This window comes from Epargyreus clarus, unplaced genomic scaffold, assembly GCF_041222505.1.
Source record: "Epargyreus clarus isolate Ecla_fem2 unplaced genomic scaffold, WU_Ecla_fem_2.2 ptg000027l, whole genome shotgun sequence".
Lineage (NCBI taxonomy): Eukaryota > Metazoa > Arthropoda > Insecta > Lepidoptera > Hesperiidae > Epargyreus > Epargyreus clarus.
The window spans coordinates 2,971,193-2,989,943 of NW_027332234.1; the positions used below are offsets into that span (position 1 = coordinate 2,971,193).

Sequence of the window (18,751 nt, forward strand, 5' to 3'; positions counted from 1 at the left end):
TTAGATAGATCTATCCCCCTGCCAAGTCTAAGTGTTCTCAAAATAGAAAATTTATCACGCCAAGTGTCACACATTTTTGAGTTACCCAAGTGCAGATTGATAAACTTCGTCCGTTTTAGAGATTACTAGCTGACCCGGCAAACGTCGTGTTGCCATATAAATAAAAAAAAATACAACCCTTATCACCTAGGGGTATGAAAAATAGATAGTAGCCAATTCTCAGACCTACTGAATATGCATATAAAATTTGGTGAAAATCGGTAAAACCGTTTCGGAGGAGTACGGTAACTAACATTGTGACACGAATTTTATATGTAAGATTACAGAAGTGGTTTCTGAAACATGAGATAGTTTAAATAAACACGTATTACTTTTACGGGGTATTGCGGTGATGAAACAGCATAGTTTGACCGGCCAGGTATCACGGGCACGGCACACCTTTTCTAACTTGAAGTACCTAGTTCTTGTGTATCGTTAAATGTTGACTGGTTTACTCACATACTTATATTGGATACAAAACAAAGACAGGTCTGTGGATATACTACTGTCTACATATGGTTATTTACAAATCAAATCAAATCATTTTTTTTATTCAAAATAGGTTCTTTGCAGAGCACTTTTTGAATGTCAATACAACTACCACCACTTCACAAGGTGTTTCGTTATTGAAGTTCACATGCCATCAGGTGGACCACATCGTCTGCTACTCCTATTTTTATTAAATAAGGTAACAATCATTGTTTTACTCTTGTTACCATCTCGGATTTAGTCTAACATCTCGCATTCGTTAGTCCTCATAACTCCGTTAGCCCTTCATACCGATCGCGCCCTCGGTGTCGCGTCCTCAAGTGTCTTTGTTCCCTCGCTGTTTACAAGCCATTTGTTTTGTGATGTAAGGTCTAGAGCCCTACGTCAATGTCATTGAGACGCAATCGAGTTTTTGCTAATTGAGATTTTTCGTTTACTTTTCACGCTTGTTTGTCAGTTTCTATTGTAATTCATGTTTAACTAATTGTAGTGTTCTTTAGTGTCCTAAGCTTTTACGATACGATTTTTATCGTGTTTAAAATCATATGCGATTTGATTTGGTTTTTTAATTGTCACGTGATTTAAGAGTGAAGGAAGGACATTGTTAGGAAATTTACAAGCCTGAGAGGTCTCCATAATGTTTTAACCAAACGGCGGAGGGTAATGTATTTTGAGCGTATTTTCCTATGGACACATTATGTTTCATTCTTTGGCTCACCCTACCCTTAACATATAACGTGTTATTGGATTCTTCGAATAGTGGCATCTAAATATTCTACATTTTAAGCGATCGGGTGGTTTTTATAATATTTCTGAAAATAACGGTCTTAAGTCTGCCAGCTCCTATGCTTTTGAATTGAGTTTATGTCCCATTAATTAGCAGTAGAGACCATTAAATCTCCTTTGCTATTTCTGATGAATAAAATATATTTTGTACAATAGTTTCGAAATATGTGCCACTGTCTCAAATAAATGCTGCCCATCCCTCTCTGTTATCATCGCGCACGTCATCCCTAATGAAATAAAATTAACCCACAATATCTAATCATCCTTTATGTCTATCTTATGAAATCCCAATTCCCTTCGCTGAAACCCTATAATCGTGTCAATTCGTGGCGACTTATCGCGAGGAATTCTTCATCAATGCAACTTATTATTTGATAAGAGATGAAATAATGTATTATTTTTAAAATAAAATGGCGTTTTATTAAAAAAAAACATAAAAATCAGGTTTCATACAAACTCACTATGACGATTGAAGGTGAATGATTTGTGTAGAAACACTATTACGTGTCGTAGTAGTGTTTTTTACGAGATACCGAAGGGTAATGATATTTTAATTAGTTATAATGAATATTAGCATTCATAAGATTCAATTTAAACATTATTAAATTCTGATCCATGCTGGTAATTGTCTGTGGCAGCACATTAAAACATAACATAAAGATCTTTACTAACTACTTATAAACTGTGAAACAAAGCAATTAATAACACAAATATAATAAGTCTGAATACACTTCATGTACACGTTCTGTTTTACCCTATTCTCTGAGTTCAAGCATGCTTCCACTTCATCAATCAATTTAATTGGAGGGAAAATGCCACCTTTAGAAAGCACTTTGCGTTATATTCAATTTGAAACGCGGTGAGGGAAGTTAATTCTTAAAATTGTTTATTACTCTAAAACAAAGTGTTACATGTATACATATTTACGATGATGTTACAATCTTGTAGTTTGTATACATTGAACTAAATTAATGATATAAGAAGTCTTTAAATAGTTTATGTAAAATGTAACGCTATTTCCACCGTAGTTTCCTAAGTTTCCTAGAATTCTATACATCAGAGGTTAGAGAGATAAGGAGTGAAACAATGCTGAGTACAATCACAAAATAAAAACTACAATAGCACTCAGACCCAGAATTAAAACTTTATTAAATATTTAGCCAACTCAATTTTTACTTATAGCTATGTGAATTAAGAGTATCTTAATTGTAATTTTAGCTATAGAACAATTTTCTTTAAGTGAGTTCATATACCTAATATGAAGTTTTTTTTATATTATAGGAGTAGCAGACGAGCGGCTGCAGCCACTAACCACCTGATGGTAAGTGGCTGCTGCCGCCCATGGAAACCTGTAATCAACCCCAAATAGGATTAGATATTCCTACCTGAGGTCGGCGACAGATGCGCCGCTACCCCTGAGGACTAAGCTGGAACGCCTCGGAAAAGTCTGTCTCCCTTACCACACCCTTCAAACCGGAACACAGCAGCACCTGTTGTTATTAGGTAGAAATAGGTGTGGCGGTGGTGCCGCCGGGGTCGAATCAATTCTTCCTTCAGTAAACGCAATGAATAACACGTAATATTGGTAACTACGAGTAAATACCTAATGAAATAAAAATAAACTTGACGTTATTATGTAACCAAATGTACAACCAGATAAAAATATGTATAGATATACCTACCTACCTAGTTAATGTTACTTACTTGATACTTAATATCAAAAAAACGAAACACTATAAATAGTATCATAGCTTAATTATGACAAATCCCACAGGCCCTAGGCCCTACGCCCCAGGGAGTGCAAGAGTCATAATAAAGCAATAATCTCATTAGCTGGATGTCATTTGTCGCAACTGTATACGCGTGGGATGGTTACCCCTTCATCTACCCTTTGTGAACTACCAAATGGAGCGAAAAAATAAACAAGTAAGGAAATATACGACCAATTTTGGGTGTAATATGTTTCGATGATGATTGTACTTTAAAGCGATGAATTTGCTTTTAAACTCTTTCTTGGTAGAAAAAATGAACATACTGATTGAACTTATACCTACGCGTAGGTACACCTCGTTTCAATAAAGATTGTACTTAAAAATGGCAGAAAGTTTAAATTATCGTTCTTTATAAGTGCGAGCGATAATCTGTCATTTTGAATCAAATTCTTTACTCCAACAAATAATATATGTAGTTTCTATCAGTTACTTTAAATTTTGTTTGAAAAGATCCCGATTTAAAATTAAACCTTTACCTTTATTGGAATTAAGAAAATCCTTCTTGGCTCGACGTGGTTCTGCCTTATAGGCCCACTGTATTACGGCGAGAGTGGGAGATCGAACCGTCTAGCAAGCGACCCCTGGAAGGACGGCGGTATGTGTGGTCGCATAGCGTCGTAAACACCAGACGGTGTGGCGAGCTCTGAAGCTCATCCGGGCGGAGCCCGAAGGGGCAATGCGTTCAGAGGACTCCGGTTGCGTTCCGTAGGAGATCCCGGAGTCCTCTTTGTAACGCTGAGGACGGCCACCGGGGGTTTTAGTGCGGTAAGAATCCCACATAACCCTGTGCCGCTCCCACGGCACCGGGTACCTTTTGAAGGTTTCCCCCTCGTCAACAAAAAAAAAAAAAAACACAAAAAAAAGGCCTACTGTATTAAGTGCTGCTATGTTCTGGTTCTAAGAGTGTGATATGGGAGAGAAACTTATGATGAATTCCAACTTAGTGCTCAGGCGTAGTAACGTATTCGTGTCCTACCTAAGATTATCACTGCCTGACTACAAACGAATGTATCACAGTTGCCACTTATTATGACGGTTTATGAAGGATAAATGCTGTAAGAGAGTTGTATCTATGATACATATTTCGGTGCCTAAACATTATCCAAATCCTCCATATATTAAGAACAAATTACCAGCCAATGTAATCCTCTCCATAATTAAAACGTAGCGTATTATTCGCGTAGTCGATACGAAGATAATTTGCCAGTAAACACGTTAACTCCGCACATGCTCCATTTTACGCGAATTACACCACACTCGATGTGGAATCTAATTACATAGCTTGTGATGTGCGAAGCTGTGGATGTGGCGTTTGTTTTGGGTGTAGTCGTGTGCGTAGTTAGTCATTACTTTGTTAGGGAGGTGTAGCGGTGGGGTAGGTAGCAGCTATATGAATAGATTGGCGAAAGATAGTACATGTATTCTCAGAAACCCGGCGACAAATTTTATAGGAGGATGACCATTTTCTCCTCTTTTAAGATTTGCTTTTCTTTGGATACGCTAAGGACATGTTCGGTACCCCTTAACACCTATTTATCGTCGTGTTCGTATGATTGTAAACTGATTTGTGAATAAATTGTGTGTGTCTTATAACAAAGTCATTTTATAACAAAGGTGAAAAGCCGATTTTATTATTTGAAGGGTTTTGTAAACCAGAGTCATATTAGCATTGATGAGAATAAACTTCTAGAACAATACAGCCTTTCAAAAATACTTCTACCACATAATTAATTAAATAATGTAACTAAATAGCTCTATCTCTTTCTACTCTTACTTAGTAGTTTTTTATATTCTTGTAGTAACTGCATTGGTGGATTATTTATTTACCTTTACTAAATATTCATTACCGTATCCAGACTTACCACTTCACGTATAAGATCTAAGAAGCTGCCGGGATGTAGCGGGATCAGAAGATTTGCCGGATGCCACGACTTCGCTCCTAATCATGTGATGGAGAACTTAACGATAACTTCTGTTATCCTGGTATAAGCAGGCTTATGCTGGATGGGTTTAGTAGCGAAACTCAATATTAGTTTAATGCAATGAAAGTAGGGTACAGTAAAATTAGATTACGGATATAATTTAATCATTGACCATGGTATCTAATAAGTATGTGATTTCGTTTACTATTTTTAAATAATATACGCGACACATCTGTCACTATAGTCTGACTGTTTAAGGTCTTTATTTATGTTTTCTTGAACATCAGGCAATCGCTCCCGAGAAATAAACTAATATTTACACCTACTTTAACGAAGATTTGGTTTCGGTTTGATTCCGTTCCGGATTAGGTTCGATTCTTAAAATAATAAAAGTGATGTAAAATCCCCACACAAATATGGGCATCCTAAACACTTTGATGAGCAATATTTAAACTTCATGTTATTTTTCCCAAATTGAATAGTCTTTTGCCTAAGTACTTCTGCCTAAAACTTGCACTTATTTATGTATTTCAGTAAGAATAAGTTTAACCGACATTCGTATGATAAATGTCTTAAACTGAAACAGTAATATTTTTCTAGTAATGTTAAAAACACAACAAAACACCGAGAAAAGAGTGGTAAAAAGGCAAAAGAAGGAAAAGGCGTTAAACCTGCATCCTAATGCATTACATTAGCTAAAGCTCAGGGCTTTTAAAGCACGTCAATCAAATTGAGAATTGGCGAAGTAGGAACGCGAAATTTCAATACATTAGCAGTAACTGGAGCTTCGCCGACACATGACCTGTCACTTAGCGGCAAAGTCCCCATCTCTTAAGAAACTTTATGGGGCGCTTGTCGTACTATACGCTAGTAACGAGCTTGGCGATGAAACAAAGATTGTGTTATTGAAATGTGGTCTACATTGTAAATAAAATATTCGTAAAAAAGGGTTTCGTAAAAAAATGTGGACGAAGTGGACTTACATTAAGGGAATGATCTTTGTACCCTAACTGGAGATAAAGATCAATCGATATATTCCGATACTTTTTAGCGTCGCAGCAAAATATATATTTCTGTTATTGGATTATAGTTATTATGCTATTATCTTTTTTCAAGTTTTTAAAACAAAACAGATTGCTTTAAAAACAAAAAATATTCACAATTGTACCATTCACAAAAGTTTTGTTTAATTCGAATAATTCAAACGGCATTTCTATAATAAATTGTCGATCGCTTATCTCTTACTCACTAAAAGTATGACGGAAGCCTTAATCAGTTTCCTCCGTTTTCCTAACATATTTCCAGCAGTCGTTAACGTTAACTTTGGTATGAAGTGTTTTTAAACATTAAGGTATGTTGACGTAATTACACGACATAACTCATGAGATGCAGGTTTTTGGAGTTTAATGTTTCTTAAGTGACGAGTTGAAAATACGTGAAGGAATTAATTAGAAAATGTATCTTCGTAAATAAGTGAGGGTTATCGTAAATTAAAAGGTTTTAGGGTGATACCAAAGTACGTATGCCTATTTGATATGGTTATGTTGATTTTGCTTAAAACTTTAGCTACGTTGGTTTTCAATTAGGATTGGATTTATTCTCGACTTAAATATATTTATCATATTCATGATTATAACACAAGAACTTGGTAAAAAAAAGGATTTTCCTTTGTGTATCGACAAAATTGTCTATTCATTTGAGTAAAGATCTAAAGATATTTTTTATATTTCAAACTTACTATTTTATAAAGAATATTCAACTTTAGACCATATAATTAAATTAATCACGTGAGCGTGCTCACATGTTACTAACACACGTTGCAATAGTTTAGTCATGATAGTCATTACTTATGCAATCATAGATTAAACAAGCACTAGTTTGATTACTAACAATCTATTAGCACAACACTTCTGCATCTTAGCACAAAGGCTATTCACGAATCTATTGTAGTGAAATATTAAAAAAAACAATTAACAGACCGCCCGTAAAGTGTCATTACTCACTTGGCACCGCACCGAACAATGTATTTGTTATTATTTAACTCCACACTCAATGTAGTGTGTAACAGTCGCAAACAATTGCCGTTTACCGAACACTGGGTAATTACAGCACCCCTGCTGTTTGCACCACCCCTCGTGAACGTATAAACACAAATCACTACCCTAACAGATAGTAATACAGCTTAAATTTTCAAAACATCATCGTAGACTACTTGAGCCGGCTAAAATAAGTTGACCCCTCGCAATTCATTTGCGATCCTCTCAATGATGTCGCAGATAGAACACTCTTGAGGCGAAGGGTGTCTACGTAAGGTGGTCGCTCCGAGTTAAAAGTGACAGGGTCGTACATTGTGACATGTGTTTTGGGAGATTACAACCTTGTCGAAGTGTGGGGTGAATTAGCGAGCGGCACCAGACGATAGGTATGAAGGATGTTTGCGTTTTTGAGTTCATCTTTCGTTAGTATCTTTTTATTGATGTTGTTACAAATTCAATATAACTAAAACTAAGTTTGTATAGCATGTATTGGTTAGCATATACATTGAAATTTAGTTATGTCTTACAATACAAAGTTAAGTTAAAAATTACAAGGAAATTGACAAAAAGCTCAGTAATATGAATTCTGGAAAGTCCAAGATGATTAGGATCCAAAAGCGATTGAAGTTATAAATGATCATTTGTTTTGACCATAAACGTTAAATTGCACCATTGCAAAGTTGTAATTAAAGAACTAATATGGTAGAAAAATGCCTTAATATTAGAATCTAAAAAGACAGATGTTCAACAGTGGGATAGTAATGGAAGGGATATCTACTTATTGTCAAAACACCAAAAATTTAATTCAACCGCTTTTTACAAAAAATATATCATCTTACCTCCCTAATAACAATAAAGATCAGCGACTTGACTCGGGGAGGCTGGGGTGAGCACATCAAATATTAATGCTACCCTCGCACGAGATAAAAACTATTAGGGCGGGCGGATTATGGGCAGATTATTATTTTAACTAAATTAGCTTACGATCGTTAGGGCAGAGTGCCCGAGACGTGTCATAGACTAAATTTTCTTGTTACGCAGAAGGTACAATTAATAATTTTGTTAGTTAGTGAGACATTTAATAGACATTTTGTAGATTTATTTTAAGGAAGTGTTACAATTTGAATCAGTACCCTTACCAGGAGATTTTACGTTTTGCCATACAAATTCCAATCAGCGCCCCTAGCGGATTGTGTCAGAACTAGGAAATCGTATTGGACCATACGTAAACAAATACCAAAACTGTCATATTTGTCGAGAGTTTGTGCGTTAAATTTTGACCATGTGCATTTTTTTAAAATATAAAACATTAAATATAAATAATATAAATGTATGTACCTACAGTTAGTACGCTGTATTCATACAATATGTTCAAATTTAGATTCCAATAGCAAAAACCATGACTATTCATTCATATACTGTTAGATTTCCATATTTCATACCGAATATAACTGGCAAATATCAATTCGTTATGACTATTCCAATTTCAAATCTAATTCCAAACACAAAGGCCCATTATGATGCCTATTCGCACATCTACGTGTAATTTGAACACGATCACTACGAGATTTCATAGCACTCTCGCCCACCAGAGGGCTTATTAAAAGTAAATTGCGAAAATTGCACTGCAAATGTGGCTCGCCTCTCGACGCGTTTGGCTAACCAGCTTACAACCACCATTATAAGCTGAACTCTCGTAGCAAACAATGTGTACACAACCATGGCTCTTTAATGTTGGATGGATATAAAACATTGCCAGTATAACTTGAGCTTTTGTTACGTTTCGGTTATATTTGGGTGTGGGGCTATGATGTTGGCGTAGGGATTGGTATCCTCCCTCATGGTGCACAGAATGATGTGTAATCTTTGTTATAATAAGCAACAAAATAGGGTTGTAATGATGCATTATTAAGGACTTGTAGTGTTGACAGCTCGGGTATGGGGTCTGTACTATGAGCTGTGGAGGATTATGGTCTACAGCTCGCGTGGATTGTAACCACCCCACATAATCAATATTGCATAACGATTTATGTAGAGATATTTCTTGCGATAATTATTAAAAACTCGCACTTTGAAATATCTATGCATATATTTACTTTATCTTTTACGTAACTTACACTGTCCCGTATACCTATTATATTTTAGTCTATGCTTACATTTATCTTTTACATTTACTTATACATTTTGTAAAAGGGGGTAGTCGGACAAAGCGGGCGTTGTCCTTACTCACTAAACAATGAAAATATTGTCCCAAATTATAATGTTATTCGAAATAAATAAATTATTTAAAAGTTACATATTAAATTTCTATAGCCACAACATTTGTAAGGATTTAATAATTTATAAACAGACAAGAAAATGATTTAACGTTGACGTAATTTTATTTAACAGGTATGGTTTCAAAATCGAAGGGCGAAATGGAGAAAAGCGGAAAGGTTGAAAGAAGAGCAGAGAAAGCGGGAAGGAGCCGAGGTTATGGCGAAGAGGGACCCTGTTGACGATAAGGTATCCTAAAATATTTAATTTTAACTCAGATTTTTATAATACCATTAAGAACATTAGTCAATTCATTAAAAAAATAGGGCTGCAATATATTACTTTCTGCTGTCGCTGCTACAGATACACATAAAACAAGGATGTAAGTGTTCAAACTAAAGTAATAATATGCTTTTAAGGCTTTTGAAAAACCTTGAAATTGAATAGGTTTTTCAATGATCAAATCAAAAACTCCTCGGCAGATCGGTACGACTATTATGCTATTGATTCAAGTATTTAAACATAATGAAACATTCCCTCCTTCGATTTCGATCGTTTCAATTACTTCGTCTATAGCCTATTAATTATATTTAGTCCAAAATTAATAATTATTTGATATTCACATCTTTCTGATGTAACGTTTAAATAGAGAAATTTATCTAATTTACTTCTAAAAAGTAGTTTTTTCTAAGTAGGTATAAACTCTTATGGCGTTTAATAAAGTAGTAACTTTTGATCCAGGGTTCATCCGAGTGCATGTCGCGAGGTTCTGGCGACGCGTCCCCCATATCGGCGGCGGGAGCGTCGCCGCGCGCGTCCCCGCCCGTCACGCCGGGCTCGCCGCGCCGCTCGCCGCTCCGCTCGCCGCACCGCTCGCCGAACAGATCCCCGAGGCATGATAGGTAGGTGACGGATATTTTAATAGGTGCTAATTTTTTATCGCACGACGATTTCAAAGATTAAGTCAAATCAAACATCTTTATTTGCCAAAATATGATACAAATCTCTGGTGAAATATGTCCTAAGATACAAGAATCCTCTTATTTTACCATTTCGGCGTGCAAATTTGGTTTTTACAAGCTTTATCTCATGGAAACACAAATTTTAATTACAAATTCTTTTGTAGTTTTGGCTATTTGGATATTTGAAGTAATTTTGGGACTCTTTTTTTTTTTTTTTATAATATAAGAGTAGCAGACGAGCATGCAGTCCACCTGATGGCAAGTGGCTACTGCCGCCCATGGACATCTGTAATCAACCCCAGACAGGATTAGACATTCCCACTTGAGGTCGGCCACAGATGCGCCGCCACCCCCGAGGACTAAGCTGGAACGCCTCGGAAAAGTCTGTCTCCCTTACCACACCCTTTAAACCGGAACACAGCAGCGCCTAACACTGCTGTTATTAGGTAGAAATAGGTGTGGCGGTGGTGCCGCCGGAGTCGAACCACAAAGGGTTCTACCACCTTCAAATATTTTGATATAAGTGGCAAATATATATAGCCCACATAATGTTAAGTGACCACTGTTATCTATGTTGAGCATCTGTCATCAAGTCATCATCAGTCAAGTTCATATAGAACAAGAAACAGGACAGGTTCCACCTTAAATTTATTGATTTTTTTTAAACCAACGCATTAGTCTTTAAACCAACACGCACCTACTACATTGGTACCTCATTTCTAGAAAACGAGCTTCTATTTATGCAGAAATAGGTCTATTATTTTGTTAAATATGATATTGAATTTTCAGACAGGTTCTTCTAGAAAGTTCAAATGCCTTTATAGAAAGCATGCATTTAAATCCTAATAGGCGGTAGTAACCACTTATCATCAGGTGGACTGCATGCTCGTCCGGTGCTCTATATTACATATACAAAAAAACTTTTTACTAAATTAATGAATATTTTTCATCAGATCAGAAACAAGTTGTCCGTCGCCGGCGCCGTCGGTGGGCAGCGCGGGCTCCCGCGACGCAGCCGCCGACACCCGCCCTCCACACCACATATTCTCGCCTTTCGACCAGTAAGTACCTACTTCATAGTAAGCTATTTGTCATTCACCATAAGGCTACAATGTCCGTGTACATTGTCATTTGACATCTTATGACAAACATATGTTTATTATGTTAATAAATAAATATTTTTTTTAAGTCTGTCTACGAGTATTTAGATGTTCGATTCTCGATTCAGACAAAAAACTTTTTAAACAACGACGTCCAAATCGTTGGGTCTAAAGGCATAAAATTGAGTATAGAAGTACTTTATTAAGAAGTACAACAAGACACCCCTTTGATTTAGATTATAATTAAATAATAACATGTTTGTCGGTTTGTTTTGTTTTCGCTATCCAAAATATCAAATAAAATTTTAAATCAAATATATTCGGGAAAATAAAAGCCACTTGGATTCTGTACTTTGTGGGAAGAGGATGCATATAACAATTATTACGTCCAATAAACTTAGCTCAAGATTTAAAATAAGGTTATTATACTTTGTTGGTCAACATGAAAAGCCAACGGGTTTCTAAGGCATAATTATAAGATTAACAACAAGAGGTCTTACGACATTTTTTTTTTTTTATAATATAAGAGTAGCAGACGAGCATGCAGTCCACCTGATGGTAAGTGGCTACTGCCGCCCATGGACATCTGTAATCAACCCCAGATAGGATTAGATATTCCTACCTGAGGTCGGTCACAGATGCGCCTCTACCCCTGAGAACTAAGCTGGAACGCCTCGAAAAAGTCTGTCTCCCTTACCACACCATTCAAACCGGAACACAGCAGCGCCTAACACCGCTGTTATTAGGTAGAGATAGGTGTGGCGGTGGTGCCGCCTGAGTCGAACCACAAAGGGTTCTACCACCTTCAAATATACTATAAACTATAAGATTAACAATAAGAGGTCTTACGATTATTACTCTCATTAATGTCTGTAGTTAATCCTTTATAGAATAAACACATCTCATACAACAACTTATGACGAGGACCATTAATTTACTCGTAAACGAAATGAATCATACATCTTTATGGAAAGCAAGCGGTAGGTTACAAAGACCATTATGGTACAGAATTTTCCAACTGTTTATGAAGAACGTAAAATTTGTCGAGGCGATTTACTGGCTTCGTAGCTAGAGAATAAGGGTTAGAATTGCGTGTATCACACAGTGGTTTAGTACGTGTGTGGCTTATTTAGGGTTGCCACCTTTTTTTGAAGAAAAAATATATTTCTTACAAAATCATTGCAATAATATTGTACTTTAGGAAAAAATAGTGCACATTTATTTTTCGTCAACTTTTAGTAATACGTGTTATAATCAATCCCAATAAAACCAAATTATTTGACAATTATTGCCTAAAGAAATTGTTAAATTTCAAACTGTGGTAGGCAAACATTGGCGAAGACTGATTATTATTTATTATAATATCGGGCTTAGAACAAGATAGTACTATTATACATAGGTACATATATTTTTCTGATGATCTCTTTCGCCAACTTGCATTTGTAAAATAGGGTTAGGTACTTGTTGTTTTTTCGTCCACCTGTTTTGTGTACCATTGCTTATAAGGGGAAGACCACTGAAGTCATAACATCTGAAGTAAAGATGGCAATATACTATCTTTCCTAAGACATACAGTACAATTAACTAAAATATTCATACATTACTGTACATCATAGACGGGTGGCAACCCTAGGCTGACTGTGCAGCAATTACTTAATTAAGGCTACGCCGGGCAGCGTTAGTCTAATGAACGGTAATTATATTGCGCTCAACGCTTATAAATACGCGGCTCTACAAGCTCTACTAGATGTTAGCTTGAGGCCACTCCAAAATTTACTTGCTTACTGTAAATATAAGGTCTATATTTACAAATAGAAAAGTACTAGACAATTGAGTGGGTGTTGAAAAATTTACCATATGATACGCTGGTATTCTTAATAATTACTCTATAGTTTATAAGATCTTCATATTTTGATTTTTAGTTAGTCAAATTTAGAAATTTGGAATGTTTATTTGCTTCTGAGAAAAACTTATTGGGTTAAAGAGTAGTATGAATTTCGCCTACGATACCAATTTATGGTTATATACTCCAAGTTCAACTTTTACACCTCTGATTTGTGAAGTCATGCTATAAAAATACTACACACCTCGCTAGGAAATCTACATTCCTAGGACATATTGTTCATGTCCTTAAAAGTTATTCTTATCGCCCATGATCAGAATATTGACCATGATCAGACCATGATCATGATCTGCACGAATATTTAAATTAATATCATTAATGAAATATATTCTACAAAGTATTTAATTAAAATTCCGAACCAAATTGTGTAAAGAAGATAATTTTAATTCAATATTGCCTTTCATCCTAATTCAACGCAATAAGAAATATAACGAACCCAAAAGAAACATAACTGTTTGGAATCGTAAACAAATTTGTTTCTCAAGCTAATTACTTGATCGCTAAGTTCTTCGAAGATTGATTTAATCGAATCAAGAGGGAGTTTAATTACCAATAATAACCTCGGGTTAAGTCGGTCTTGAACAGCGACTTTGGGACTTTACGAGAATCAAGTTCTATTGCGATTCTGGATTCATAAATTAGTTAGAAATTAGTGTTGAGTTATCTAAGTTTAAATTAGTTTAGGTATTTGGGAAAGTTTATTGAAATAAACACTGAAATAATGTCTTTTACGCTTACTTATACATCTGTATTAAAAGTATACCTACGCGATTTTTGTCTTAAAGAGACAAATTGTAGATACGATTTAATCGTTTTATTTTGTAGAAAAAAGTCTTTGTAATAGGTAATTATGGTTTTGCTTATTCATCATTCATTAGTACCTAGAAATGTATTAAAGGAGATAGAGCCCTTCGAGGTACAGCTCTGGTAGTTCTTTATCTGACCCGTTTCTGTGTTATATACACCATTATGTGGAGTATCACATAGACTGATTAGAGTGACTTATAAGTCCAGCGATTCTGTGTTTTGGTTTAAAAGGTGTGCCATGGTAGAGATAGGTACTTTATGCATTCCAAGTCAGTTCTCAGGCGTAGCAACAGATCTTGGACGACGGATATTCAATCTTATAAGCGGCAATGTCGTTGCTCGATCAGAACTCAAAATTAATAAATATATCTTAAATTTCACAAGAAATGAACAAAGCCCAATCAAAATACCAGATTTTCAAGCAAAAGGAAAACAAAGAACATAAACGTATCAAATCTAGTTGCATTCATAAACATAAGTACCAGGAAATCATGTGCGTAAATAATCATTAAAATCAATTTGTACGACCTCTCCAATTAAATTGAACTACCGCGCGGTCCGACGTTATTGACACCTCAATTCGACGAGGCCTTACCATGGTCAACGTGGTGGGTCCGTCTTTCTGTGTTATTAAACAGTTTAATCAAAATTCACCAAATTAATCGTATGTAATAACTTTTTTATGTGCCGAATTCATAGTTTTTGAACTTTATTTTATAATGTTTCTATTAGGTATTTGTGTCGTTATGTCTTGTATATTATTAAAATATTTTTCAACGACCGTTTAATATGGTAGTCGATATTATAATAATCCTGATAAGTATGACTCAAAGTATAAGGAATAATTAGGAGGTACAATTCACTACTATAGGCCAGTGTTATTAACATACATTATAGAACATATCTGTTTAGATAGATAGATAATAAGCGGGTGCGTATTATCTCTTGAACGAGAAAATAATACTAGATTCTATATAAAATCATCGAGAAAATGTTTATTGTCAACAAGTCAAAGTGAATTTCTTGATATACCAAGATCTTATACCTTGATTTCTTGATGTACCAAACGGAATGCGGCGTTGCGTTCAAACCAGATATTTTCAAATTCCCCTAATCTATAGATACGAGAGGTTTCTTAAATCACACACCACATAAATAGCTCCCACACAATCTCGTAGTATCTCGGCTAACTCGGGCGCTATAAGCCGGGCTCGGGCCGGCAAATCGCATTAGCACACTTCCGCTCTGGCCGGATGCGCCGCCATGTTGAGAACGCTATGCGAAATGGCCGCTCGTGCTGTTTGTTTAAATTTAGAAATTACCACTAGCTGCTGTATTTGTAGCTGAGACTTCCGTGTTATATAATAAACATATTAAGGTAAAGTTGCTGAAAATCACATGACGTTCTAAACATTAGAAGTTAATTATAATTTGCTAAACGGTGAAGGAAAACATCGTGAGGAAACCTGCATACCTGAGATTTATATATAAAAAAAGAACTCAAAGGTATGTGAAGTCTACCAATACGCATTTGGCCAGCGCGGTGGACTATGGCCTAATCCTTCTCATTTTGAGAGAAGACCCGTGCCCAGCAGTGGGACAGTAATGGGTTGTTGATGATGACAAAAGTATATAAACGTGTCTACTAGGTATATTTTCATTAAAAACCTTACATTTCTAGTCATTAGGTATTGCAGTTTCCTTCATCTATTTCCTTTTAGTAAATTCTCCAATGGGGTCCCAATAGTAATGCCATCTAGCGTCGTGTCATAGAGCAAAGTATGTCAAACTATTCTTACAATTTAAACGCAATGATTGAATCCAGTAAGTAATTCTTTACTTTCCAATACCAAAGTAACATTCAATTTTACAGGCCACCAAAACGAATTTAAGCTTACAATTGTCCATTTGCCACTCGATATAGGATTAAGTCGTACAGAGGAATTAGCGAGCGCCCGTCGACAAATGGCTGCTAACGAACTTAACCCGCCAACAATCGCTCTGCGTGCCCTAACAACTTTATGTTACGTTTTATCACTGTGTTCTAGGTTTTATTCAGAGCTTTGTAGGTAGCTGAAAGACCAGTCCGTCGTTTTAGTGGGTATCATCAACTATTGTCGTAAATATATTTTCTAGCAGTATTGTAGTGTTACTTCCCAGTAGCTGAAATATAATTCAAATAGTCCTATTAGGAGTTCTCCTAGGGGTTTAAATTTCGTGGCGTCTCCGAGGGCTATCGATTATTGAATGGGAAATGAAATATCATGGGAATTCTAGAAATATTATAGAGCAGTCTCCACTTGGCAATGCACAATTAAAAACAATTTTAAATAGGTCTGCCATCTTATTTGGACTTGGTGGCCGAACCCTATGATATAGATCTGATCATTTAGTATAATAAGGATTGCATGCTGCTCATTTGCTACATCCGTCAATACATAAGTATAGTCCACGTAAAACTGCTAGTCCGCTCTGAATATAGAAATGAATCGCGTCGCCATAGTAAATTGTATGACTAGACCTGCTTGCAACAACTTCAGAACGGACTAAGTGTTTGACGCGGAGCATAATATCTAAGCTGCGTTTTATACAAACAGATAAATAGTTCAAAGTGACACACTAACTTCTTCAGGGACGTAGTTCATAATACTCTGACATGTAAACTTCTGTTCCCGTTAGACCTTTAGTCTTCCAAACCAGCACAAACAGCTAAACAAGTCAGTGTCATGCTAACAAACTTGCTATAATCCGATTGTTACTATTTTCTTTCATAAAATTACGCTTGTTTAATATGTATTTGATGCGGAATCCTCGAATGATACGAGTAAATACCATTAAGGCGTGTTAATTTATTTATTCCATTATTACGACCAATAGGTCGACCCTAATTAGGGCTTTAATAAGAACTTTCAATGTTGTTTACATAAAACTTACTTCATTTGTAAATTAGTTTGTCAAAGTAAAAAGAAAACCTTACATTTTCAAAGTAGCTCACATATCAAACGCGTGTCGGAGTGCGAACGGGTTGTTGGCGTGTGAAGCGGGTCGATATAAATCTATTTGTCAAATTAAAGAAAAACTTACATTTTCAAAGTAGCTCCCGTATTGAACACGCGTAACGTAGTGCGAATGGGTTGGTGACGGGTGAAGCGGGCCGATGTAGATCTATTTGTCAAATTAATAAAAACCTTACATTTTGCAAAGTAGCTCGCGTATTGAACATACAACGTAGTGCGAATGGGTTGGTGGCGGGTGAAGCGGGCCGATGTAGATCTATTTGTCAAATTAATAAAAACCTTACATTTTGCAAAGTAGCTCGCGTATTGAACATACAACGTAGTGCGAATGGGTTGGTGGCGGGTGAAGCGGGCCGATGTAGATTTATTTGTCAAATTAATAAAAACCTTACATTTTCAAAGTAGCTCACGTATCAAACAAGCGTGCTGCAGTGCGAACGGGTTGGTGTAAATCTATTTGTGAAATTAAAAATAAAACTTATAATTTCAAAGTAGCTCACGTATCAAACACGCGTGTCACAGTGCGAACGGGTTGGTGGCGGGTGAAGCGGGCCGATGTAAATCTATTTGTCAAATTAAAAAAAGAAAACTTACATTTTCAAAGTAGCTCACGTATCAAACAAGCGTGCTGCAGTGCGAACGGGTTGGTGTAAATCTATTTGTGAAATTAAAAATAAAACTTATAATTTCAAAGTAGCTCACGTATCATACACGCGTGTCAGTTCGAACGGGTTGGTGGCGGGTGAAGCGGGCCGATGTAAATCTATTTGTCAAATTAACGCGGCCAATTAGCCGGCATGCGGGCAAGGGTTGTCGCGAAACGCATTGTTCGCTCCGTTCCGTTCACGCGCCTATTATTGCTCTGCTCAATTGTTTTGTATGAGTAATTATGTCAACGCCTTTATTATTGGAGTAGAAATAACTTAGGAAGTATGTGATTGTATTTAAATATTTTGATTATGGGTAATACGGATGTAATTGATGTCTGGGTAATGTTCTGTTTATAATGATCCTAACTTTTTATAAAATTTTGCCACGTCTGGCGCGACCGGCAGTTGGATGTGTAACCATTGGTGGCTAAATTCCATACAGTGTTTGTGTATGTTTCAGAAGATAATTTAAGCCATCAGCCTTTACTTTTTTTTTATAATATAAGAGTAGCATGCAGAGACGAGCATGCAGTCCACCTGATGGTAAGTGGCTACTGCCACCCATGGACATATGGACATTTGTAATCAACCCCAGATAGGATTAGATATTCCTACCTAAGGTCGGCCACAGATGCGCCGTCTGAGGACTTAGCTGGAACGCCTCCGAAAAGTGTGTCTCCCTTACCACACCCTTTAAACCGGAACACAGCAGCGCCTAACACTGCTGTTATTAGGTAGAAATAGGTGTGGCGGTGGTGCCGCCGGAGTCGAACCGCAAAGGTCTACCACCTTTGTTGTTATCGTGACCAAAAATTGTGTTGCACGAATCGGCACTCTTTTCCTAATCTTTTAGATCAAGCTCCTGGATGCTACACGGCTCTCCCAGTAGTGGCGAGAAAGAAATCCCAAAAGTCCGTTGCTGTCTATACGTGTCCATGAGCGGCAGTTACCACTACAACCCAAAAGTCTACCGCTTGGCCTGCTTGTAGTTAACTAACGAGCTAATTCTACT

At 36.4% G+C, this 18,751-nt stretch overlaps 1 protein-coding gene across 1 annotated transcript in view; it reads left to right on the forward strand.

Moving 5' to 3' along the window:
- The window catches only part of Drgx (Dorsal root ganglia homeobox), a 73,451-nt gene that overhangs the window by 31,748 nt on the left and 22,952 nt on the right, over window positions 1–18,751 (forward strand). The window contains exons 6-8 of the mRNA XM_073088987.1: window positions 9,436–9,549; window positions 10,042–10,202; window positions 11,216–11,323. Coding sequence (XP_072945088.1) covers window positions 9,436–9,549; window positions 10,042–10,202; window positions 11,216–11,323 — 383 coding nt within the window. The remainder of the gene's footprint in view (window positions 1–9,435; window positions 9,550–10,041; window positions 10,203–11,215; window positions 11,324–18,751) is intronic.